Genomic DNA, 27,470 nt, shown 5'->3' on the forward strand with positions numbered 1-27,470 from the left:
TCAGACCCCACAGACATCACACCAACCTACTCCCTCTGCCCTGAGTCAGAAAAGTGAGGCACCAAAAAGGTAAACTATACTTTGGCAAGCGGGCGATCGGACAATTCTTTGAGCTTCTCTGAGGTAGTAGAATCTCTCCTCCTAATATTCTAATGATTCAAAAAAACCATCTCAGTTGCAGAACTGAGAAAAGGGGAGGGCTGGCTTCACACTCCCACGCTTTCCAGAAGGAGTGGCTTGTAAGATTAGCACACATCCTGAAGTCATCTTCAGTAGCACCCTCGTGACACGGAAATAAACAACAGTTGCCACACCAGGAGGGTAAACACTGCTTCCTGAGGGCACTAACTCCTGCGTGTCTTTCTATAAAGTGCCTGGTGCACAGTTAGGTGTAAAATAAATGTGATGTCACTGAACATTTAACATCTCTGACTTAGCAAGACAAGTGAATCCAGCACTTAAACACCAGCCAATTGTGGGCTCGAAGCCCAGGTGTGGAAATCTATATAAGTTTCAACCTTGGAAACTATTGAGTTCAGATGCTGTTGGGCGTGGCATGGGTGTGATCTCACAGAACTCTTTGTTATCAGACAAACTCAGGCCCTCAGTCATCTTAGGATGTGTGTGTGGCTTTGGAGTTTCCCTCTGTAATGAACTTCTCTGAAGACAAAGCAATCAACTTTCTCTGTTGCTCTTCAAGCTTTTCTGCCAGACATTTAATCAAGATGGGGTCTACTTTAGAATCAAACTTATTAGCAAACCAATGCCCTTCCTTTATGAGCCACCGTAATTCTGCAGCTCCGTAAATACACACACTTCGAAGATGAGAGCCAGTGCAATTGGGGTAGAAAAAGCCTTCATAGTAATTCCATTTGACCAGGCGGGTCTTACTCTGCAGGTCAGAGACGTCCTGGGATGATCTGGGAATTCCTCCTGGCATTCCTGGTACCCGGATTAAGGTGGCCCAAAAGTGTTCATCAGGAGAGTATGTATCTTTAGACCAGACAAAAAAGTCTTCAACGAGGGAGCTGTTGAAAATATATTTAACAAATGCTTGACTTAAAACAAAATAGGCACTGCCCACAAATATCTCAATGTTATGAGGGGGCGTGCCTTTAGAGATGTTCGTCTTTACTGGAAGCTTCATATATTCGTAAGGCACCTGTCTGAGCTCATGATGATAGGTGAACCTCTCCATCTTACTGCTGGGTGGTCTCACCGTCTCCAACATATTCCTTCCTTGGAGTTTTTTCAGCTCTGTCACTAATTCAAAATTTGACTTTAGGGGAAAGTCTTGCCCACATAGGTTAATGACATACTTCCACTGAACGGAAGACTTGAGAAGGTCTGATAAGCAATTCCAATCGGCCTGGAGCCTGGATATGTGTGCATACTCCACAGTCTCTAATTTGGAAGCGATGAAAATATTGGAGAAGCACTTAGCTAAGTTGTTCATGGCAGCTTTGAATGTGTCTGGAGACTTCAGGTCATAATGGATACAGTAAAGGTTGTGCTGGTTGTAAATGGCGCGGATCAGCCGCTCAACCATGATGGCGTCTTTGTGGACGACCAGTGAATAGGCTATTGGGAAGTCTTCCTCCTCTCTTGAAACGAGCTTCTCGTGATACTGTCTTAGGGTCTGATAAATGTCACAGTCACTTGTCATCGCCACAACATCACTGTCCTCCAGGTCGATGATGTTCCGTCTTCTGATTTCCAGACTCTTGCCGATTTCCAAAGGCTCATGCTCGTAGACCCCCGAGCAGTTGATGTCATCCCTGGCCGCATCTTCGCTCGCGGGGAACCTGTTCCTTACAAATGGCGAGGTGCTCAGGGAATATTCGACCAAATAGATGTCCCTTTGAGGGAAGAGGAGCCTGCCCACATTCAGGAGCTTTAACAAGGAGAACAGCCACAGGGTTAGGAGGAGGATGAAGAGTTTCTGCTGGAGAGTGTATTTAAAGCAGCATCTGAATACCTTCATTCTGCAGAGGAGAAAGGGACAGGAGTTGTTAATTATCTGATATGGAGAGAAAAATCAATTCAGTTTATCTGGAGTTTACTGGGCGCTATCTACTGCACACCCCATGGAGTGCTGAGTGCAAAGATAAAAAAGAAGCAAAGTCCTTGAACCAATCCAGAAATAATGAAATAAAATATAGTAAATAAAGTAAGTATAGTAAACCATGGAATCTTGTGATAGCCAGAGTTATCTAATATTAGCTCATTTTGAGAGATGTTGGTTATTAAGCACAGTGGATGCTTATAATCACAGTTGTTCCCTAGTATGGTTGAGGGCTGGATCCAGGGGGTAACCAAGATCCACAGATGCCTAAGTTCCTAACATAAAATGGCTTAATATTTACATACAGCCTATAAATCATGTCCTATCTATCTACCCCTCCTGTTTCTGGGTAATTTATAAGACTACTGCAGTACTCACACAACGCTTGTTTGCATGGATTTAATACAGCACCTGGGTCAGGGAAAATTAAAATTTCTAGGAACTTTCTAGAAGTTTCTTTTTCAGGTTTTTCAAATGGGAGGTTTGCTGAATTTGCAGACAAGTAACCCGCAGATGCAGAAGGGGGGCTGCACAGTGTGCCACTTGCAGTCTGCATTAGTCTTATGTATGTTAGGGGCAATGACTGTGCTTTGGGCAGAAGAAAACTTAAGGTGATCAAGAGGTCCTCAGAAAGTCACCAACTCACTTGGGACCTCCCAAATTATCTAACTTTATTTAGTTTCAGATGCTTATCAGATGGAGGCCTGAAGTCTGTTAGGGACCCCATTTCAGAACTAGCAGCATACAGACGGTAAGATGCAGAGATTGTAGAAACTGCAAAAGTCTTCTTTCTTTCTTTCTTTCTTTGTTGGTCACCAATTCCTCACAGGGATTAGCAGAATGACCTTCAGACTGGAAAACGTCCAGCGCTCACTCAGAGTAGAGTTCTAAAAATGTCCTGGGCACAGTGGGGGTGTGGCTTTGCCTGAGGAAGAGTCCATTTTCCACGGTGGCTTTGATACAAGAAGCAGAAGCCTTGGCCTCTTGCCTCAGTGGCCAAGCCTCACTCTGGGTTTGGAAGAGCAAAAGCTAAGAGCGGATAGTGAACTGAGTCCCCTGAGCCGTGGCTGCTGTTCAACCAAGGTGGGGTCTTTACCTGGCAGTGGGGTGGGGAAGGCGTGTTTACGTATGACCTGACCTGTCAACTCGTGTGTGAGATGAATGAACCGTTAGAGAACTCTCACTGCTTTCTAAGTCAGGTGGTGGTGGTGGTGGTGGTGTGTCTCACCATCTGTGGAGACTGAAAGCATACAGGAGAGAAGAGTGGACCAGTTCTGACCGAACTGAGCTGAGTGCCTTTAGGATCTCCACCTGGAAATGCCTGCCAGGGAACTAGAAAGGTCACCACTCAAGCTTGGCTGACAAGTAATAGCTGCAGAGTTCTCTGTGTCAGCCACATAAATGTGGAACTGCAGATCCTAATGCAGGGGTGGGCATGGAAAAAGATAGCAGTGAGCTGAGAAAGGGACCCCAGGCAACCACAGAGGGAAGGCCTGATGTAGCCAGGGAGTGGGATTCGGACACACGGGGTCAGAGCCTGGGCACATGTGTACGGAGACACTGTGATAAAACACGGAAAGACAGCAGTCTACTTCTAGCGCGCTTTATAGGTCAGGGATCTTAACTGACTTCAGGTATCTGTTCCTGTGGTAGTGGGAAGATGTTTATGGAGACTAACACAGGCTCCTGGAGTCATCGGCCATGCTCGTTAACCTAACGAGCATCTTCGCATTCACATAAAGAGATAAGGGCCAGCTCTGCTCCTTGCCAGGGCCTCAACATCCGTTCCTTCTCTTCGTGGGTCCAGCCCTGGATTTGGAGAGTCTGAGTGCGCAGGAAGCCAGGGCTTGCTGCTCCAAACAGGCCAGCCCCAGAGGAGGTGCTGGGACAAGCCCTCTGGAACCGCTCTGACTCCCGCTCTGGCCTGTTCTGGGGAGGAACAAAGGGGAGTTTCAAAAGACAAGGGGGAGGTGCTGGGACAGCCCAGGCCCGGTCTGGCTCTCAGAATGTCTGTCCAGCTCCCCAAGGAACTTTTAGGAGGAAGGCTTGTCTGGCTTGGGACAGCATTTGATTTGAAAGAAGTTCCTTCCAGTATTAGTGTCCTGTCCCAAGCCAAAATAAAAGCACCCGATCCCAAGCACAGTGCTTTAGCTAAAAACGTCTCAATGCTGGGGAAGGCACAGAGTTGGGTGACCAGGACAGGGGGACAGAAGGTTAATATAATCAAAGCATGCTGTATAAGATTCACAAAGAATAAGAAAGGGGTTTGCCAAAAGTGGAATTAAAAAAAAAATCAACAGAAAGGAGGCGGGGCAGCCTGCCCTCTGATTTTAATGAGTTCCTGCCAATTCCTAAACAGGGATGTTGGCTTCCTTCCATGCTGCTGGGCATGCCGAGAAATCAGTTCTGTATCCTGGGCTCCACAGAGGGAAAGCTCCCCCAGGAGGCCCCAGACACACAAAACCTCCAGCCTCAGGTTGGCTTTCATGGTGCCCTTGTGCCTATCCACTGTGTTCTGCAGAAACCAGCAGGGCCCCAAGGGCCATGAGCTTCAGGGGTGAAGGTGGTCAGGCCAACATCTACAAACTAGAGCCCCTCTGTCTTCCTGCCGCCTGCACCCTAGACCTGAGGAAACCCATGACACTTCATAGAGGATGGAAAGGAGCCCTGAGGGTAGGCTAGGCTAAGCTGGCCCTCAAGCTGGCCACATCATTCCTAGGAGGACAGTCCTTTTGTACATAGTGGCTACTTTCCTCTCTAGGCTTATGGGCAGGCAAGCAGTTTGCTGGCTGGGAGTATAAAACAGTTACATTATCAGTGGCTTCCAATAGAAGAAGGGGACTCTCCCCTCTCACCTGGGTAGACAAGGAAGTTGCCTTGTGGAGTCTAGACCCACATAGACACAGGTTCCTAGACCACATAGACACAGGTTCCTAGACCACATAGACATGGGCTCCTAGACCACATAGACATGGGCTCCTAGACCACATAGACATGGGCTCCTAGACCACATAGACACAGGTTCCTAGACCACATAGACACAGGTTCCTAGACCACATAAACACAGGTTCCTAGACCACATAGACACAGGCTCCTAGACCACATAGACACGGGCTCCCAGACCACATAGACACAGGCTCCAAGACCACATAGACATGGGCTCCTAGACCACATAGACACAAGTTCTTAGACCATATAGACACAGGTTCCTAGATCACATAGACACAGGCTCCTAGACCACATAGACACAAGTTCCTAGACCATATAGACACAGGTTCCTAGATCACATAGATACGGGCTCCTAGACCACATGGACACAGGTTCCTAGACCATATAGACACAGGTTCCTAGACCACATAGACACAGGCTCCCAGACCACATAGACACGGGCTCCTAGATCACATAGACACAGGCTCCCAGACCACATAGACATGGGCTCCTAGACCTCATAGACAGGCTCCTAGACCACATAGACACAAGTTCCTAGAGCACATAGATACGGGCTCCTAGACCACATGGACACAGGTTCCTAGACCATATAGACACAGGTTCCTAGACCACATAGACACAGACTCCTAGACCACATGGACACAGGTTCCTAGACCATATAGACACAGGTTCCTAGACCACATAGACACAGACTCCTAGACCTCATAGACACAAGTTCCTAGACAATATAGACACAGGTTCCTAGACCACATAGACACAGGTTCCTAGACCACATGGACACAGGTTCCTAGAGCACATAGATACGGGCTCCTAGACCACATGGACACAGGTTCCTAGACCATATAGACACAGGTTCCTAGACCACATGGACACAGGCTCCTAGACCACATGGACACAGGTTCCTAGACCATATAGACACAGACTCCTAGACCTCATAGACACAAGTTCCTAGACAATATAGACACAGGTTCCTAGACCACATAGACACAGGTTCCTATCCATGACAACCAAACTGGAAGGAGATAATAATGGGAGGTTTGACAGATATAGCTCACGTAAATAAGGTCTATAATGATTCAAGGGAAGACCATTCCTCACTAAAGCCCCAACAGTGGAGACAGGAAGCACTTCCCTGAGCAACACTCTCCCCAGGTCTCCCAGGAACCCTCCATCTCAGCAGTAGCAGCAGTGAGTGCTGAAATCCACAGCAGCTGCGTGCCGATACCCGCATGCAGGGCCAAGGGCAGCAGTCACCAGCAGCTGCGCACCCATCTTTTAAGTTAGCAGTCTTGGGGCCCCAGGCCATCAGACCAAGAGGTTGTCCCCCTTTTCCAGAGAAGGAGGGGGATGAGAAAATCAGGAACAAAAGTAGGAAGACTGGGGAGAAAAATGACTGAGAGAGTTTCAGCTTTTGCCAACCACAAACGGAAGGTTGACGAGATGGCTCTGTGGCTAAGAGCACTAGCCGCTCTTCCAGAGGACACAGGATAGATCCCTGCCACCCACTTGGAAGCTCGCAACTCTCTGTAACTCCATGTCCAGAAGATCCAGTGTCCTCTTTGGGTCTCAGAGGGCATATCACACGTGATGCACAGATGTACATGTAAGGAAAACACCCATACACATAAAAGAAAATCTAAAAAAGAAAAATAATTTCAAGCTTATAGTGAACTCTGGGAATTTACAGAGCTTGCTAGACACTGGAGAGAAAGAGATGGAAGTGGTGGGCTTTAGGATGTCACCGAACTGGGCTTGAGGACCCTGGAAGGGCACTCCGTAGCTGTGGCTAGTTAACCGCTCTGACAGTCAGTTTTGTCTTTTTTTTTTTTTTCCCCAGTACGGGATTTGGAAAGCTAGTCTCCCCCAGCCCCCATGCTCGGTAACTTAAATTGTATGCTGCATATGAGGTCACATAGCTGATTATGGAGTTCATGAAAAATTTAGTTACAATACAAGATTTACAAAACCTTCCCTCACTTTTAAGTCCCTTTCTTACCCATGGCCGGCTTGCTTATAATACCTCTTGGAACTCTTTCAGTGCACTAATTATACAGGACTCACTGAGTTTACCTATCTTAAAAGACTGACTTCTATTTTGTAGTTTCATGTATATGCATGTGTATCTGTACAGGGATATGTACACAGGAATGCCACGTGCCCCCAGAGGCCATTAGAGGGCCTTGGATCTCCTGGAGCTAGACGCACAAGAAGCTGTGTGCTGCCTGACATGGGTTCTGGGAATTGAACTCAGGTTCACTGCGAGGGCAGTACATGCTCTTAACCAGTGAGCAGCCATCTTACTCCAAACTGGCTTTTAAATAGAGAATCTGTAAGGTCATTTTCTGTAGACAATGTTAGGAACATGGCTGCCCTAGCCAGCCCTCTTCTGATCAAGGCAGGAGGTGGCGATGTTCTAAGGATGGATGGCAAGAACTTCTTTAAGCCCAGACTTAATGGTTATTGCCTTTCTTTTCCAGCATTGAAGATGGAGCCCAGAACCTCAGGTAAGCTGAGCCAGCTCTACTACATCCAGCTGACTGCCTATCTTTCCAGTCTAAAGCCTCAGCACAAATCCACTATTAATTTAAAACTAGTGTCTGACAACCTCCATCCTAAACTCTGTAAGGATTAACTTAATAAGCGTTGTTGTGGACATGGACTCACTCAGAACATGGTTTTTATCTCAATCCCTTGAATACCTGCCGACGTCTCTTATGAGTAAAGAGGCTGTGGAACTTGAGACGGATAAACTTCTACCCAAGGGCAAGGGCAGACATCTCTCCTTAGGGAGACTTCTCCACGACAGCGAGCCCAAAGCGTCTCTGGGTGGGACCCTACCAGCGCCCTCCCGAGGCCTTTTCCTTTAGCGCATTCGGGTCAAGGCAGGGACGCCCATTCCTTATGAACAGTGGACTTTCTTCTTGCTCCAAGTCTTCCCAACTTTAGATTCCTTTTTTTTTTTTTTTTACCAGAGCCTCAAATCTGTAAGAACCTCCAAGTGTTCAAGGTCTTGCTGTGAAAAGGGCTGGGGCTTGACGACAGCAAGTCTTGCTCTCAGACCTACTCAGCCTTCTGTGTAACCCCATCGCTTGGATATACGAAGACAAATTCTCTATGTTTTCCATAATGGTTTAGATCTTGACATCTTACTCCAAACCTCCTCCATTGGAAGTCTTACATAACTGTATGGAAATAGAGACAGACAATTCCACTCATGGTAAACTATGCCTGTCAGAGAAAGAATCTGCATGGGGAGCTACCCTATGGGGACCTAGGTGATAAGTCACATCTCTCTCTGAGGCCCTAGGCCCAGGCCAACCGATGGGCTGAGGGGGAGATTAATCAATTTTCAGTCAGTAGGATCCTTCAGAAGAGGAGGAACAAGCTAATTTTAGGGATCCAGTCACCAGTGATGCCTGGCTCACATCTTGTCGCTATGCAGTTGGGGCTGTCTGAGAATTTCTAAATATTTTAGAACATTTTCTGGACGTTCCCCTGAGGCAGAGAACATTCCCTCAACGCACCCACCCTTGTTTTTATTATATGTCAACTTGAAAAATAGGATATGAAAAAGCTTATTAACTTGGGAATGTCAGAATATTTTTCTAAAGCCTTACAAAGGAGAATCATTATTTACCACATAAGGACAGAAGTATAAAGATGAGTATACTAAAAAAAGAAACAAATATAAATAAAAAACGAATTCTTCTCCTAGACAGAGGGACCCTGATGGCCAATAGCTGTATGAACTGATGCCACAGAACCTGACCTCAGCGAGGCCACTGATTCTCCATGATGGCCTGCTCATCTCCGACCACAGAAAATTCTGGACTGGGACCATTAGGTGGGAGGGTGACTCAGCTCTGGTGTATTTCCGTGACGCCTCCACAGTACCCCAAGAGCTGTGCTGAAGAGTCAGAAGACAAGCTTCTCCATGAGCTTACACTTCTTGTTCTAGTCTAGAAGGAACATTGCCAAGGTAATAGCTGTCACAGCGTGAAGCAGGCAAACGCAGCACCTATGTAAAATACAAGGATCTCATGGCTAGGCTGATAATGCAATGTATGTGAAGACAAACAGCCCTGGGAAGGCAAGTTTACGGTCTTTACAAGGACGAGACAAGGGTTTTCATTTTCATTTCATAAAACAAACAAACAAAACCACCAAACTCAGGAAGCCTGAGAAGTGGTAGAGACAGACAGCTTGTATTGCAGTGATCCATAACTTGGCAAGACACTCCAGGACAGCACGTGCTTCCCACCCCGCCCCCACCCAAACGGCAGCCTCACTGTGCAGGCCCCGTCCTACTCACTGCTGTCCTTCACAACATACATGACCAGTCCTGTTCTCACCCGAGTCTGTAAAATGTTGAAGGTTTTCTGTTTTGTTTCGTTTTATTTTGTTTTGTTTTTCGAGACAGGGTTTCTCTGTGTAGCCCTGGCTGTCCTGGAACTCACTCTATAGACCAGGCTGGCCTCGAACTCAGAAATCTGCCTGCTTCTGCCTCCCAAGTGCTGGGATTACAGGTGTGTGCCATCACTGCCCAGCTGTTGAAGGTTTTCTAACAACAGCCAACATGCTTTTCAGTAACAACAAAACTCCTTAAATAACAGAGTTCTTTCTTCTAGGTCCTTTCCACCAATACTTAGTGAAATCTACAATTCCCAAAGAAACTAAATGTAAAGTCTTAAACCCGAAAGGGCTTTAGAGGTGACTAGGTTCGCAGTCCTCCCCGAAAGAAGCCGGCCTGTCCACAGAGCCTCACATCAGTCTTGGGGTGCTGCGAACATAATTTCTCCATTACATATGTGTTTTAGTGTGCTCCTGTTGCTATGACAAAATACCATAAAATGGGGAGTTTATCAATAATGAATCGTATTTCTCATGGTCCTGTAATTTGGGAAGCCATGAGCAAAGTTCAGATTCACATGTAGGGATGGCTCTGCCAAGATGCCCTTCACTGTGGTGCTCTCTCTATGGCAGAAGTCAGGAGGGCACACGTGTGGACCTCTTACAAGGTCACTGTAATTCCATGTGTGACACTGCCCTAGCCTCCTATACGCCTTGATTCTGTCACACTGGCAGTTAAGTTTCAACATGTCTTTAGGAAGGGTACATTCATATTGCAGTGATATGCATCCACCCAACTGGTGTCGATTAAGGGACTCCACAGAGGGTAGGGTCCCCAGGCCTAATAAGGGCTCTTCATGGTGGCATCCAGTACACCCTGGGTCCCTATTCCTCACTACTAAGATAGTTTTGACCAAAGTCAACCACATTCTCCATGCTTTCAGTGCTGCACTGACATATTTAGTCATTGCGAACTCCAAATTTGTGAACTGGAAACCCCTTGCTGTGGTGTGGCTCAGTCCTAGCACACACCTTTCACTCAAAAGCTTTCTGTAAACAAGAGCTAAATAAAGTCAAAGACAGGTCAAGAGGCAATGGTTGCTTAACCATCTGACAGGCAGTGAACATAAGAAAAACCAGGAAAGAGGAGGGCCTTTGAGTTGAAGGGTATTTAAGACAGCCAGCGTGGAAAAGGGGGAGCTTTTTCCTTCTGGAATGTCCAGTAGCAGAGTAGGAAGGTCAGCTGGGTGCTTTCTCTCTCTCTCTGACTAGCAGGTTTTCACCCCAGCATCTGGCTCCTGAGTCTTCATGGGTAAAATGGAACGACTGGGATTTTGTTTTTTAAAACAACATGTCAGAGTCCATGGACACATCCCCGTCCCTTCTTAATGGTCTATGCAGAATGTCAGTGCTATTTGTTACTGTTCGACAAATCATTATTTCTGCTTTTCAGGATGAGAAAATGAGTCACAGGAAATATGTAATTTACTTTAGCTCGTAATATATAGAAGAGCCAGGAATTTCAACTATGGCCCGTTTATCACCAGCCACAGCTCAGCCCTGCCCTTCAGCCTCTCAGTGTCTAAAGGAACTACTATGATGTTATCAGGATCTACTAAGCCTGCTTAGGAAATACTAAGTTACACAAAGCAAAATTTAGTTAATGGAAGACCCCTGGTTTTCTTATCAGGAAAAGCTAATTCTGTCTTGGCTAACAGCTGTGTGAGAAAAGCATCCGTGGTCTATATGTCAGGATAACTATAACAATATTTTACATTTTAAATCTCTCCCTCATCCAAATAACCAAACTTTCCAATTTCTGTCCCCATGAAACATTTTGCTCCAAGAGTAATTTAGAACATGCAGCTGTATAAGGTGACAGGGGTTTCTGTTCAGGGCTGGCTCCCTTCTGTGCATTCGCCAGAGCCTGACGTGTACTATTTATTATTAAAGAATCTTTATTAATCTCTAGGTGGTGGAGAGATTTCATACTGGGAAGGCATATTAGCCCTATACTGTAGGATCATGGTTCTATACCCAAAACGTAATTTTGAGCCACACCTCATTTCCTGGCTCTGTGAGGGCCACTCTAATCCAAGTCACGTCAACTTTGGCTGCATGAGGAACAACCTCCCAACTGGGTTCCCTTGTTTCTTCTAGTCCATTCTTCAGGATTAATTAAACCACGCCCCCTCACGTCTGCACCCTATTGGCCAAACCCTCCCCTGAGAACAAATCCTTTCCTGTGCAAGGACAGCTTGTTCTTCCCCTCTCTCACGAGCTCTGGGTGCTCTGGTCTTCTGAAGCCTTCTAAGAGAACCCCAGTGTCTTCTTGGCCTCAGGACCTGTGTTCTTGTTGGTTCTTAATCCAAACTACTTTTCCCTAGACCCTGGCCTGCCAAGGTTCTCAAGTTGTAGAAAAACAAACATATAAGTCACTTGGGTTCTCTCTGATGACCGTTGTCAGATCTCTCCAGCCTACCCATCCTTCGGCCCCCACACTCCCTCCTTCTGCTGTCATTGGCGCAGCCTGGTTTATAATCTGTCTTCAGACAGGATCATGAGGTCCTCAAAGGGTTACTCCTCCATCTCCAGCACTAAGAGCACTCATTCCTCGTAGACTGCAGTTGTTTGGCAGTACAAAGCCAGAAGACCCACATCCTAGTCTGGGCTCTGCTAGCTAAAGCTTCCCCAAGTGACCTAGCACGGTATTAATCATCGGCAAGTCTTTATGCCCCAAGTATTAAGCAGGATAATAGTTTTTCTAGCCTACAATGCTATTGTGGAGGCCCTATGACACAATGCCTATGAAAGAGCTATAGAAGAAAGATGTTGGTCTGCAAATGTCAGGTTTTAGGACCTCCCTAAGAAGATTAGTTTCCTGGGGGAAACAGAGAGGTAATTCTTTGTTTTATTTTCTGGAAGGAGTGAAGCCATTATCTCCTGTACCCTACATTCTAAACCATTACTCATTCTTTACTCTTTGGCAACATTGCTTTTGTTGACAGTAATTTTCAACTGAGGCTTCAGACAGAATTCTCCCTGGAGGCTTCAGAGTTAGGTAGAACCAGATCTTCCCTGATTGTGAGAGACAGGAAGGTGGTTCCTCATTTCTTTTGAAAGACTGCTTGCCAAAGAATTTCTTCCAGAGGCGCCTAGGAGTGCGCTCACCACAAAGCCCCAGCAGCACCAATGCCCCACGTGGCAGTGCCGGTGATGCTCTGTGTAGTGACAGCTATAGATCTCTCCTCTCAGCCCCCACTCTTTTAGGGGTGACTCTCTGTGGTGGCTCTGTATTGATCTCAGTTTGGAAATGTCACTCCAAAGGAGCACAGAACCAGCAAAGCCACCCCGAGCTTTATACAGCAGTGAGAACACAGAAACCGGGTTTGCAGAACCCTGTCACAGAGATCCCATGTCCAATGACGCTGTCTCAGCATGGTTCACGAGGCTCTATTTGAGGTAAGGGTGTGTGACTACTGAGAGGTTTCATGCCCAGTGGTTCGCTTCAGTGTGGCTGTATAAAGAGTCTGACCGTTATCTTTTAAAAATAGTTACTTTACCTGCAAAATAGCAAGACCGGAGGCCTCAATGAAAGTGTGGGACATGAAAGTCGTTCTCCATACTGCTTCCTTAGATCTCTATGCTGCCTGCAGTGCCTTTTCCGGAGTCTTTGGGATCTAGGGAGAATCACAGGGTGTGAAGGTCACGTGGGGAATGAGTAACTCCTAGCAGGACGCTTTGACTCGACTGAGAGTGGTCCCTCAAGGTCTCGGGAAATCTGGGTCATCGCAGCGTAATAAAAAGGCACAGAAATCAGCTACTATTCTGTAGCTACAGCAATCTTCGAGGCCAGCTTGACGCTTGGTTTCCTCTTAGGTAAAGAGCAGAAGCGGATCACCATCCAGCTGGCACAGCCACCTCGGTGCCAAGATGCTCCAGCAGGATCTAAAATGTCAGAGATCACAAAGCCCAGGGCGTTTCCAGTTCTTCACACCCAAGACCCTGAGGGAGTAAAATGCTGTTTGTCTCCAAACATTTAAAAAAAAGGATTCCCCAAATGCCTACACCCTCAAATGTTAGTTGGATGGCAGCCTACATGCCACACCATGCCTGTCTGGGCACAAAAGACGGCAGAAGAGGGCTGACCAAGACCTAGGGTTTCTTTCTTTCTCCATCTTCTGCCCATTTCGCTGAGCCTAGGTACAATGAGAACCAAGCTGCCTTTGAGGCTCCGTGTCCTAACCTTAAAATGTGGGTCAAATATATTTAAATTCTTTTTTCTATAAAGCAGAAAACTTGAATCATAAACGTTGTTGTTGTTGGTGGTGGTGTGTGAGTGCATTCTTGCATGTATGCAAAGGCCAGACAGAGCAGGAGAGGAGGTGTTCCCACAGCATTTAACCGACCTGATGCAGGATCTCCCCCTGAAACTGAAGCCTGCTATTTCACCGAGGTGATTGTCCACTGAGCACTGGGGTCCGGCTGTTCCCCCCAGTCCCGGTTACAGGTACACATGGTCATGACTGGCTTATCTGGTTTTTACGTGAGTAATGGAGATTTGAACTCAGGTCCTCAGGTCTGCCTGCTTATGCAACACCTGCTCTTACCCACTGAGCCACCCACCCCAAGCCTTTTGTCTATTTTTTTAAAAGTGAACTTTACTGTGTTAGAAAAGACCTTTCCTCATCCACGATGTGTAGATGTGAGCCCTTCCTCCTATCTCCTGGATCTCTGGAAGCATTTATTTTTGTATCAATAGAGTCAACTCCATATTTTATTCCCTCAAATTAACTCTTTAGAAGCTCTGTAGCTAGCTGAAGACATGTAACTCATTTCCACATATGCATTTATGCCCTTAAATAACGGAAAGGTAGAGGAAGCTCTGTATGTGTGTGTGTTTGTGCACAAGCCAAGGAGTATGTATGTTTGTATGTGTGTTTGTACATGTGTGTATATGTGCATGTGCTCCTACAGATGTGAAAATGAGTATTGTGAATGTGCATGGGGGTGTCTGTGCACATTGCATGTGTGAGTGCCTGTGTATACATGAGTACAAACATGTGCACACACACATGCACAAACATGTGAACAAGGTATCACTCCCAGAAATGGCAGAGGCCCAGGCCTTGCTGCTATTGAGTGGGTTGGATCCTCTCTATTTCAGGTAGAAGAGCTTGCTTGCTTGTTTTTCTAGGCTCAATCAACACACCGGGAACTCAAAGACACCAACTTTGGCTTCTGTACTAATCAAGTCAAGATCATCTAGGCATGGCGACCCACATCTGTCATCCTAGCACTCCAAAGTCTGAGGCAGGAGGATCATGAGTGAGAGGACAGCCTGGGCTAAACCTCGAGATTCTCAACACACACATACATACACACACACACACACACAGACAGACACACAGACATACACATGTATACTCACATCTGCACACAGGCACACACACATGTGCAACAGGCACACATCCACCATGCACACTTACAATATTCATTTTCATATGTACAGCAGCACATGTGCATATACACACATGTGCACAAAACACAAACACACAAATGCACAACCTTGCAGACATGTGCACATCCACATGCACGTATAGAGACAGACATGTGAGTGTATACACATACCCCCCACATGTATGTGTGTGTGTGTGTACGCACACACACCTCCCCCCCTCCACATTCTCGCTAAGGTGGGCACCTCTGTTATGATTGCAAGGTTCTGCTGGCTTAAAATATGCAAATTGCCCTGAAATCTTGTATGTAAGTTCCATAAATACTAAGTTCAAGTCCAGGAATGCAAAACTAAGTGGGGAGGGATCGAAGAAAATCCATGGTGTGTGAATCAATATGGCCAAGATAAGAAGTTCCAAAGCAGAGATTTTTACCCTTTGCAGAAGCCCAATCCAGAAAATCCCACGGCAACTGTGCAGCAGGCATGCCTGGCCAGGCTGCATTTGAACCATAGTTTCCACAGGTTACAATGGGCTGTAACACACAGGTGACATGACAGGCAAACACAAGGCCTGCTTAGCTTACTGTTTAAGCATGTAGTTGTATGCAAAGCAGAAATCAACACTCAGACCAGATTTCTGATGGACAGTGACGTGGTCAGTGCCAGAACAGAGACTCGAAAGAATTCAGAAACAGAGCCATGGGGAAGATTCTGGCAGGCTGCCCTCAACAGTCACCCCCCTGTCTTCTCTCAGAGTCCCTCTAGAGCTGGCGACAGGAATGGGCAACTGAAAACTTTCTTCCTACCTCCCATATAGAAGAGCTAGTGTTGGAAAGAATCCGAGGTTGGGGGGAACATGGCTCTCAGTAGGAAGAACATCTTGCTTCTCTCCTCTCTCTCCTACTTCTCTACCCTGGAGCTCTAGCAAGATGGCTAGAGCCATTCTGACGAAGACAGTATAGACCATCGGTCTCTCGGCCTCAGCTCAAGCCACTGAGCTGACAGTAGTAGACACATCCCTGAGCCTTGGTCAGATGAGACAAACAAGCCCTCTCACATTTGGGAAGCGTGCACTCTGAAAGATGAACACAGGAAAAGGGTAACCACGCTTCTCCTCTCTCTAAATGAACTTTAAATCAGGTCGAAGTGAGAACTTGTCCAACAGCATAATCCTGTATATAGTCAAGTGCAAAAATATGTCTTGAATATGCTGAACTTCTCATCCGTCTAAATTTGGAGGTAGATGGAGGCTTTAGGTAAACATCTGAAGGAAGACAGCCTGCAAGATTTACCAAATTAACTCCAGCGCTGGCGAGAACGGCAGTTGGCTGACAAGGCTTCCCTTAAACATCCGTGCACATGGCGAGCCTGCTCTGGGTGGCTGTTAGTCACAGGCAACAGTCCGCACAGCGTCCAGCATCACCCTGTATGTGGGCTCCCTTCTTGAGAGGTTTTATCACACAGGGACTTTTGGGGCAGGTTTTCAATAAAAGATGTCAGTACCATGTGGCTCAAAAATACTCTGAGCAGTTCAAAGCCAGGAGTGTGCCCCTCGCCCCTTCCTTCTGGCCCCATCTCCCAACTTGCCACACATTTGCCCCCTCTAGCTAATCCCTGAGTGCATCCTACAAGTTGGGATTTGGGAACCAGTGGTTCTAATTTGAGTCCCAAGTCCACCACCAATGAGGTGTCCTGACGAGCTGGCCTCTACCTCCTAGACTAGGAAGAATAATTCGAGCTCTGACTCTCACAGTGGTGACACAGTAGTTAATGCCCTGAGCACGCTGTGGCGGGGCATTGGATAGCTGGTTGTCAGCCTAGAGGTATTTAAGACAGCTGGTCTAATACCAACCACTGCCCTGCAACCCAGGGCAGGGAGTCCTGCTCAAAGCACCTAGTCCACGCCACATCCAGAAACTGTTATTGACGTGGTGACCGTTATGGGTTCCACAGGCAAAGGCTTTCTGTTTTGTTTTTCCTCTACTTCTCAGCATCGAAGGCTGTCAGGTGGGGGCTCATAGCTGTACTTACAACTATCTCCAAGTCTGAAATTCTGAAAGTACATTTTTGAAAGAGGGACTCATTGGATCATGAGACAGGTGAAGTGACAGGATTAAAGCTGTCGAGAGAGTCCCCACTCCGTGCTGTGGCCATTCCTTCTTAAACCCCGAAACATCTATTATCCTATATTAATAAACTAATGAGATCATAAAGATATATTTTCTGAACCTCTAGATCCGTCTGGGGCAGGCGCTTGCCATCAGAACTGATGACCTCTCCGAGTCCCAGAACCCACAGGGGGAAGGAGAGGAACGAGAGCCACAAGCTGTGTTCAGGCTTCCATGTGCACACACTACACTGAATGTAATAATTTTAAAAAAGATATTCTTTTTTCTAATTATGGTGGTCAAATATATGGAACACAAGATGTAATCACGTTAACCATTTAAAAATAGCAACTGTATAGGCATTAACTGTCTATGTCACGCGTCTTCCATACAGACAGACACAGAGCATGCAGGGGTCCCTTCAGCGGTCCCTAAGAGTCTGTCTCTGCAGCCTACGGACTCTCATGTCACTATGCGGTGAGCAGCACTATCCATTCCCTGAACTGTGTCCTTTTCCAGCTGGACTCTGGGCCTGCTGATACCAACTCCCAGTTCTCCTGTCCACACAGCCCAGGGCTGCTACCATACCACTGCTTCTATGACTTTGACCACTCGAGAACCACACAGCAGGAGTCACACAGTATCTGCCCAGTGTTTGGCCTACGGTAACATCTTCATGATTCATCCATGTGGTAGCATGTGTCAAAGCTTCACTTCTGGAGGCTGAATAATGTCCCACTGTAGGATATACTGTATTTTGCTAGCTCGTTCCTTTGTCGTAAATATCGGGGTGTGCTCCCATGTTGCTGTGAACATAAATAACTTGATGGGAGCATAATAACTTGAGTTACTGCTTCACACTTCTTTAGAATATATACTCTATTCCCTGTTTCTTCTAAGGGAGTTTTTAATCAATCAGAATTTTATGCTGGGGTGGAGAGAAGGCTCAGCGGTTAAGAACACTGACTGCTCTTCTGAATGTCCTGAGTTCAATTCCCAGCAACCACATGGTGGCCCACAACCATCTGTAATGGGATCTGATGCCCTCTTCTGGGGTGTCTGAAGACAGCTACAGTGTACTTGCATATAATAAATAAATCTTTAAAAAAAAAAGAATTTTATGCCATGCAGTTTGATTTATTTACCCCTGCCCCAACCCCCTCCCAGAGCCATCTTCACCTACCTATTTGTCCAGCTTTGTGGCTTTTTAACCCATCAAGTCCCCTATGAACTGCCCATATGTTCCTGGATCAGTGGTTTCCTACTGCAGTGTGGTAGAATTACCAGGGGCCACAGTCTGAAAACTAACCTTTCCTTGCCTGTCAGCAATCAATTGCCAATTGCTACTCTAGCTCTTCAAGAAACAAGAGATTTCATTGCCCATCCATCCAAGAAATACGTACTGTGTGCCTGCCACACGGTCGGAAGTACTATGTGGACACACTGTGCACAGTGTCACACTGAGGAAACAGAAACGGAATTGAAGTCCTCAGTGACTAATGCACAGGGTTCTCTAGAAAAACAACACACAAATGCATATGTACACACTCACACACACATATGCACTCACATGTGCACACTCACACACATACACACACTATGTAAAAGGTGCATGGAATTGGCATACACAGGGTGGTGGAGTCCATGATGGGTTTGCACTCGGGAGCGGCAGACAGCCTGGGAGTTTCCTAGTCCTGGAAGCTGGGAACTTCGACAGTCCAGGGCTGGCACTGAAGCTGGATGCTCCCTGGAGAGTCGCTGGGACTGCGTTCACATTAGAAAGCCCAAGAAGCTGGAGACAAGAACTGTGCTTGTTTGGAAAGAAGAGGAACAGACAGAGGGACCCTTTCTCTGGGAGGTTTGATGGAAAGGCGTTACCCATCCTGAAAATACGTCACTGCCCCACAGATCAGTCCTCTCTGCAGACACCCCCATTTCACCAGTTTAGACAACCTCCTTAATTCAGTCGTGTGGCTGACGAGGGCCAATTGTCACAGTGCGCAGAGACAATGTGCGTAGCTGGCATTTGGAAATGTCTCTTTCATGGTTTGGTGGACTGATTATGCTTATCCCTGGGAGGGGCACTATTAGGAGGTGTGGCCTTGTTGGAGTAGGTGTAGAGGAAGTGTGTCACTGTGGTGGTGGGCTTTGAGACCTTCCTCTTAGCTGTTTTAGGGACAGTCCTTTCCTGGCTGCAGATGGATCAAGATGCAGAACCTCTCAGCTCCTTCTCCAGCACCATGTCTGCCTGGATGCTGCCGTGTTCCTGCCTTGATAATGGACTGAACCTCTGAACCTGGAAGTCAGCCCCAATTAAATGCTGACCTGTAGAAGAGTTGCATTGGTCATGGTGTCTGCTCACAGCAATGGAAACCCTAACTAAGACACATGAGTTTCTTTTCTGGCTACGGTGATGGCTTCCTTATGATCCTTTCTTAGGCTCTCTTGTCGCTTCCCACTCCTTCCTGCAGCTGAGCAAACCCCGTATCATCCCAGCCACATTCCTTGTGCGGCCTGACTCGTGGCCGGTCTGGATATCGCCCCACATCTTTCTCCTGACCCATCTGCTGCAAGTGTCTGGATCTGGCAGCTGAGGGAGGGCAGGATGACGGCTGGGAAGGCTGCGGCAGGAGGAACCCGGTGGACTGTGTGGCTACCCAGAGCTAGGTCCTTCCTTTGCTCAGGTGTCCCACCGAGGGTGTGGATGTGGTCACCTGGCCGGGTCTTTCAGATATTCATACGGGCAAGTGGCAGGATGGGAGAAGAGCCCGGTGTTCTTTTTGTGCCATTGCTATGGGCCTGCCAGAGTGCTTCTCTGCTGTCACTGCCCTGTGTTCTCTCCATCTTGTAGACCACCAGGAGACGTGGAGCGGCCCACGGAACATGTCTGCCCTCTCAATACAGGCTGAGGCTCAGAACCCTGCTGCCTCTGTGCAGGGCCAGAACGAGTTAACTTTAATGAGCACATTAGCTGAGATCCACTTTAGAGCTTCACAACCCAAGGCAAGGCAGGGAATTCCTGGCTTTAATGAGCAGCGCAGCCCATCAAGCGTTTGACCCTTAGTGACTCAGGCTGCAGGGCACAGATAGCCAACCCCGTGGAGACTTAACACACACTAGAAAACTTACTCCTCAGCAAAATAACGACGCCTAACCAGATAAGAGCCCCACACAGATATCTATCTGATAAGCCCTAAATAAATAGGGCGCAGTAACACTGGCATCAAGCCTGAGTATAACCCTCTACAACTGCAGCCCCCACAATGCCTTTGGGCAGGTGGTTTAGCTCACGGTAGCTATACTCGAGAATCTAATGAACTCTGGTCCTGTCTTTTTGTTTTGTTTTGTCTTGAATTCTTTCGCTACGTACACATCACTGCCTGTCACCACCGTTCCCACACAGCATAAGCCATCCAAGACGAGACAGGCCGACAGGCCGTGCCTAAGCACGATTAGATCTTAGCTAAAAGGATGATCACATTTCGTTTCCCTTTAACTAGATTAGAAAGAAAAAGCTGGATAGCAGAGAAAGTGACAAGCAAAAGAGATCCGAGTGGAGAGCATTCATGCTCAGGACACAATATGCCGCCATGGAGTATGTTACTGTTTTCCTGACCTACCACACTTGACCATCAGAGGAGCAAGAGTGTTCCAGCCTTCACACCTTTGAAAGCAGGAGTCAGGGGGCTGGAGAGACAGCTCAGGGCCTAAGAGGACTCACTGGCTGCGCTTGCAGAGGACCTGGGTTTGGTTCCTCGCACCTACACGGCGGTAGGTAAGCACCGGGAACTACAGTTGCAGGGATCTGGCCCTCTCTTCCGGCCTCTGTGTGGTGTGCATCAGGCACATGTGTGGTACATATTCATGCATGTAGGCATTCATAATACAAAAATTACTACACCTTTGTTTTTAATTAAGGGGCAGAGTTCTCACACAGAACGAGCAAGAGCCTGGCTTCTCATGGAAACGGCACGAAGCTTGTGGTGCTGGTGCTCGCCTTGCCTTGTCCTTCCTGGTCGCCATTCTTCTCCACCCACCTCCTCCCAAGGCCTCTGGCCTTTGTCCCAGTTTCTTAGCTGGTAACGGTTTGTCAGGTTTCTATGGACTGCATCTTTAGTTTCATTTTCTTAGGAGAGCTCCACCGTCCCATAAGACTCATTGCATCACCCATAGGCTATTGATCATTCTTAGGTAGATGGTGTCAATCTTTAGGTCTGCAATTAACCCTAAGAGGGCTAACAACTCCCACCCCACCCATCCCTGTGCTCGAGTGTACACACACACACACACACGCACACACACACACACACACAGGAGACTCCAGCAGGAAACTGAAATGAAGCAGAGAGGAATTCTAATGTACAAGCTTTACTTCCTGAATTCACTTTTGTGTCACCTACGCCCACCCCCCCCCCCCCCCCCCCCCGCAGTCCCCAAGCCAAGGCCCCCAAGAGAAGCAAGCCACTCTCACTGGCGGTTGCTGACCACTGGGACCAGGGGCTGTGTGCTGGGGTAGGGTTACATAAGCAGGGCTGACACTAAAAGAGGACTTTCAGAATAGCAGAGACTCAAAGGCGACCACAGCCAGGAACCACAGACCAGGGTCATTCTTCTCGTGCTGGCTCCACAGGACTACAAAAGAGACGCCAGTTTGTGCCTCATTAGCTGCGAGAAGGGCCACTAACAAAGAAACTCAAATGTCATTAATTCATTGGCCCGGACCTTAATGACCCACCCGGCCAGATAGTTTTGTCACACTTGGATCCGGAAGGATGACATCTGAATGCAGAGTGAATGCATTGGCCCTGAACATCAACTGCACGCCCACTGCTGACCAATGCAGGGGCATCCGTGGAGAACGGTTCTTCGGTTCTTCGTTTTGGCTCACTGCACTTGGCATGAGTCACTGTTCAGAAGGAGGTTGCCAAAGCAGAAAAAGGAAAAAGGGAGTGGTACAAAGTCACCATTGCCCTGGATGGCTGAGAATCACAGGACTGTAGAAGATGGAAGCCCCAAGCGGTCTGACCGAGCATTTATCCTGAGGTTAGACCTAGCCACCAGGAAGGGACAGCTGACAACCTGAGGACTGGCTCTGTGTCTCTCAGTATTCCCCTCCCGAGGATGGTAAGGGAGGGACTGAAGCAGTCTGCCCTGAATACGGTGACCCTCATGAGGGAAACCAGAAGATGAGGAGTCAAAGAGAAAAAAAAACAACCACGAGGAACGGAAGCTGCTCCGAGGATCTAGAGAATAGATGGGAGCTGGTGGCTGGGCCCAGCCTCTCCAGAGGTTCCCACACAGCCCCCTGGGCGGGCGGTCTCAGCAGCAGTGCTTCCCAGGTGACACAGAAGCATCTGGCCTGTGACACACAGGAACACAGCTCCAACCAACAAAACTATCATTTGTTTCTGGGGCTGCTTATCTGCTTTATCATTTAAATTAATTATCCAGTTAATGAATTAACTTATTTATACAGATTCATATACTCCAGGCTAGCCCTGAACTGACTGCATGGCTACGGATTACCTTGGACTGGTCACGTTCCAACGCTGTGAGCCCAGCCTTTAACGGCTGAGCCATCTTTCCAGCCCATGTTCCAACTTTTATGTGCAGGATTGTGTGCACCACGTAGGCTGTCTGGGTTTTGATACCATGTATGCCTAATATTTTCTTAAGGCATAATGGCTTGTTTCTAGTAATTCCAAATTTAGGGAAATTTATTAATTTAAAAACCTTATACGTGTTTTTCTTTTCTTTTTCTTTTTTCTTTGTTGTTGATGATGATGTTTTTGAGACAGTTTCTCTATGTAGCCCTGGCTGTCCTGGAACTCACTTTATAGACCAGGCTGGCCTCAAACTCAGAGACCAACCTGTCTCTGCTTCCCAAGTGCGAGGATTAAAGGTGTGTACCACCAGACCCAGCAAAAGCCTCACACGCTTGTACCTAAGATTACACATTTTGTAAAAATTCAGACTGCTGAGTATCAGTCCAGCCTTTCCTCTCTGCCCACCTCAGGCTCGTCTGCTCAGGCTCTTAAAGCTGCTTTCTGCCACTTTATATAACCCAGCTTCCTTCTGCGCGGCTCCGTTTTCCTATATTTTCTCTCTAGGTGTTCAGCAGAACAAAGCCTCAACACATTAAGGAGCTTTTATCAAATAATATCTGGCTTCCCCACCTTCTGAAAGAGTAAATACAGACCTGACCCTATCCCGAGGAAATCCACACAGAGCCCACAATTCCCGCCTGTTTAGATAGGACAGCTGCATTTAATTCTTGATTAATCTGTTTTGTTTTTTTTTCTCTTCTCCTTGAAGTTTCAGACTTTAGACCCTGGTCGGAAAATTACCAGCATACGGGAATGCATATCAACTGCATGCAAAGCAATGCACATTAACACCAGACACATGTCTCTCAAGGGCTTGGGCCAAGTTTGTAAGCCCCACTAAAACCAATGCTACCTGTTCTGCCTCCCCACACTCTGGCAAGCAGTGAATCCTGTACCTCTCTCCTTCCTTCCTTCCTTCCTTCCTTCCTTCCTTCCTTCCTTCCTTCCTTCCTTCCTTCCTTCCTTCCTTCCTTCCTTCCTCCTTCTCTCCCTCCCTCCCTCCCACCTCCCTCCTCCTCCTCTTTTAATTATTCTAGACTATTCTGAATCTATGTAGCCCAAGTGTGTTATGAACCCTCCTGCCTCAGCCTCCTAAGTCTTGGAATTCCAGATGAGTGTACCAGACATGGCTTAGATTCTCTTATTTTAGATGATCTCTAGCCATGTTCAGGACCAGACACTGACAGGCTAGGGAGAACAGCCCTTACTCAGAAGTTATCCAAAGGGATGGCCCCTTTAACTTGCTTCTTGTTGGGGCTGGAGAGATGGCTCAGTGGTTAAGAGCACGGACTGCTCTTCTGAAGGTCCTGAGTTCAATCCCAGCAACCGCATGGTGGCTCACAACAATCCATAACAAGATCTGATGCCCTCTTCTGGAGTGTCTGAAGACAGCTACAGTGTACTTACATATAATAAATAAATAAATCTTTTTTTTTTTTTTTTTAAAAACTTGCTTCTTGTTGGTTCTATGGCCTTTGCCATTTCAACAGTCTCCAGGTCTCAGATTACATTTTTGGAAGTGCTATATATGACACCACAGAAATTATTATTATATTTAAATCAACAATCAACAGCATAGGGCTTGGTGAGTGTTTGCTGTATGCCAGGCAACACCACACACACACACACACACACACACTCCACAGTCTATACACATGGAAACATGAAATCCTTGCAAACAGTCCACGAGGAAGAAGAGCCCTTCCTTAGCTGTAGGGTCACTTCAGAGACCAGGACAAGTTACAAAGGCCAGGAAGCCTGAGCTAGGATGCGAGCATTGGAAGCAACAGAGCCAAGAAGCCATCAGAGCCCCGATCCAGGGGCCCCACCCCTAATTCAAGTGCAACTGTGGCCTGAGCTCACCCTCTGCATCCCTGACATCATTACACTTGTGGCTACAAAGTAAAACTCAAACTGCAGTCATACTAGATTCCAAACACTGTATCTGTAAGGCATTGACACCAAATTACCACCACGGCCACCAGCAACAAAGTTTTTGTTTTAACTTGCTATCCCAAGGGAGGAATTCCTACTCTTCTGCAGGTCTTCTCTTTCCACTGGCTCCATGTCATTCCCACTTAAATAGCCATACAAGGACATTCCTCCGGATTCCTCTCACGCTGGAAGCAGCCACCAGGCCCGGCTACCACCTCTCAAAGCTCTGCCCTGTGATTCACTTTCCCACCTCATCCTATTGCAGGGGCCAGCCAGCTTTGGAAAAGCATCCAGAGCTGCTGAATTGGCCTCAGGGGGACACACTTCTCTCCCTGGGAGCCTCAAGAGCTGCTTAGACTCAGCAGATGGCTCTGTCTCTACTGCCCCAACCCCAGCGCTTCGTGTTTCTGGGAACAGCAGCACCCAAACTTACGGAACCTTTCTTCATTCATGTCCTCTGCAAAATGGTTTCCATGTTACCAGGCCTCCAGTCTACATACCAAATCTTCTCCGCTCTGACCCATCCTTGCACACTGTCTCTGCTTCTCCAGGCAGCAACCAGGGCCTAGTGTTTGGGTTTAAGAGGGTCTCCTACATCAGCCTCCTAAGGAGCTAGGCCTGGGAGCCTCCGCACCTGCACCCAACTACTTTTGTTTTTAATCACAACCATATGAGGACACTCACAGGTATGAAGCTGTTCCAAAGGCCCACCCACGCCTTGTCACTGGCCCCACCCCCTAATTCCTCAGTAACACCTTCTCCATTGTCCTCTCAGGCTCAGTGGGTGGGACCTGGCCCTAACTGCTCTGGTTCTCTACTCTTACTACAGGCCAGTTTCTTAACTTCCCAAATCCCTCAGTTTAAACCATCCCTACTAATCCTTAGGCCACCTTCCCTTCTCTAGTAAGGGGCTTGCACCCCCCAAAAGATGAGCTTCAGCCCATCTGCGCCCCGCAGCAAGGGCCCAGCTCACTGTAATCACACAACACATAGGTTTGTCCAGCTGACTTTTGGACCCTGGCTTGCTCAATTTTATTGTCTCCAGGTGGTGTTCCTGCTGCACCAATCTAAGGGAAATCTCTGAACTTATTCAGCTGAACTCACACTATGTAGTGCTAATGATAAGCCCCAGGGAACCAGGTCATTCCCACCACCTGTGTCTCCTTCAGTCAGGGCAGAAAGGCAGTGTGTCACATACAGGTTCTCCAGCCTTCGAGTTTATTCCGCCCCTCGACCTTACTGCATATGCAAATGCAGTGCATATGCAGTATTTAGCAATGACTCTAAGCCTGCCTGGCCTTTCAGAGGAAGAGTATACACACCTTCCCAAGAGAGCTAGCTCTCTTTCCGGCCTTCCCGGTAGGGCACACCTCTGTCCATCTCTCTAACACTAGGGAAAAATAATTCAGTAACACGCAAGCCCAGCATTTCTCATAGATCAGGATACTTATAAAGTGCAATACAGACAGCTCTTCTCAGCACTCACTTAAGACCTTACTTCTTCCAGGCACTATGAACGGAAGCTGCCAGAACAGACTATTAGTTTCTAGATTTAGGCTTAATAAATAACAAGGGCATGTTTAATGGGTATAAGATTTTTAAAAGGCGATTTCTCTGCCGCTCGGTCATACAAAAACCAATATTATTCCAGCTCTTACTCTTCTTGTTTATTGCTCTTAAGTTTTAAAGGTTAAAAAAAGGTGTGGGGGTATGTGCCCCAAACAGATCTCACCCCTGCACTTGCCCAGCCCTGGAGCAACACTCAAGATTTCCAACCCCTACCTGGGAGCTTGGCGCTTTCATTCTCACACCAGGCTCACCTTAGAGGCACGCCCACGTCGGTAAGGGGTTCTGCGGTTCCTTCCCTTGGGCTGGGATTCCCCAGGGGTTCCCAGCCTTCTGCGGAGACGTCGCCGCTTCACAGCGGGGGATGGCTTCTGGCGGGCTCTGCTGCAGGAAAACTTGACCTTAAAACGCAAGAAGCTCGTCCCTGCAGAGGCCACGGGCTGGGACACGCAAGCAGAAGCTTGACTTTCCCAGGACCTCTGTCCTCGCCACTCTCTGGAGAAATCCCGCGTGGAGCCGAAGCCGGGGAGGGCTCCCACGCGCGCCCCGGGAACTTCGTGGGCAACCACTCACAGCTGCAGGCAGCTACAGCGTGGGGCTGCGAAGCCGCGGCATCTGCTGGGCGCTCACTGCGGTCGCCCCGCTGTCTTCTCCACCTCCCAGGGACCCGTGGGCTCCGCCGCCAAGAGCCTAGATCCTGTTAGTCCCGGCTCGTGCCGCCCCCGCCCCATAGCTACAGGGAAGCGGCGGGCAAGTTTTCCCCGAGGGGAAGCGAAAGTGGCGGGCTGGAGAGGGGTCGCACGCGGCCACCCAACTCCTCTCCCTTGCCTACGTGGCCAAGCCGACCTACCGGGGAGCTGGGAGCCCCGGGCGCGAGGAACCAGCCTCTGCGCCACCCCGGGGGGTTGTCCCGAAGTCGCTCTCCCTCGGCCGGGGCAGGCGCCGAGGTCCCCCGGTGACGCCGGAGAAGGGAGGGGCGCGCCACCGTGCTCCCGCAGGGGGTCCCCGCACCGCGCGGGGGACCGAAGTTTCGTTGCGCGCACGCCGGCAGGTCGCGCGGCTCTCCGGCCGGCTACCCACTTCTCTGCAGCTGTCTCGCCCGCAAGACACAACTAGGCATTGGAGGAAAGGGATTGCTAAGTGATTTGCCCAAAGTCCGGGAGAGGGCGGTGACAAAGCAGCTCTCGCCTGCTATTCCGGGCAGTTCCCGGGCACTCCCGGCTCACGGGCGGCAGGACTGGCTGTTGATCGGATGTAGCAGGCTCTCCTGGGCGAGGCCAGCATCGGCCTGCGCAGCCGGGAGAGGCGTTATCAGCAGCGTGGGAAGGTGGAGTGTTGCAAACTAATTAGGGTACAAAGTTGTGTTTTAATCAGTGCCTACATGCGGAATATGCTTCCTCTGTCCCCTCTGGCGGGGGTGAGGGTGGGAGGGG

General features: G+C 48.1%; 1 protein-coding gene across 1 annotated transcript; it reads right to left on the reverse strand.

The window, feature by feature from the left end:
* Positions 1-3: 3 nt before the first annotated feature.
* Gcnt4 (glucosaminyl (N-acetyl) transferase 4) lies at positions 4-27,137 on the reverse strand. The gene is made up of 3 exons (XM_052159977.1): positions 26,292-27,137; positions 12,928-13,044; positions 4-1,985 (listed from the first exon to the last, which is right to left on the reverse strand). Exon 3 carries the CDS (start codon positions 1,982-1,984, stop codon positions 614-616), a length of 1,371 nt encoding a protein of 456 aa, XP_052015937.1. The 5' UTR covers position 1,985; positions 12,928-13,044; positions 26,292-27,137; the 3' UTR covers positions 4-613.
* Between the last annotated feature and the right edge of the window lie 333 nt (positions 27,138-27,470).

Source organism: Apodemus sylvaticus, chromosome 16 (assembly GCF_947179515.1).
Source record: "Apodemus sylvaticus chromosome 16, mApoSyl1.1, whole genome shotgun sequence".
NCBI classification, from domain to species: Eukaryota; Metazoa; Chordata; class Mammalia; order Rodentia; family Muridae; genus Apodemus; species Apodemus sylvaticus.

Bases quoted from the DNA above. Each gene is read 5' to 3' on its own strand.
- Gcnt4 (XM_052159977.1), bottom strand. From the start codon at position 1,984: ATGAAGGTATTCAGATGCTGCTTTAAATACACTCTCCAGCAGAAACTC.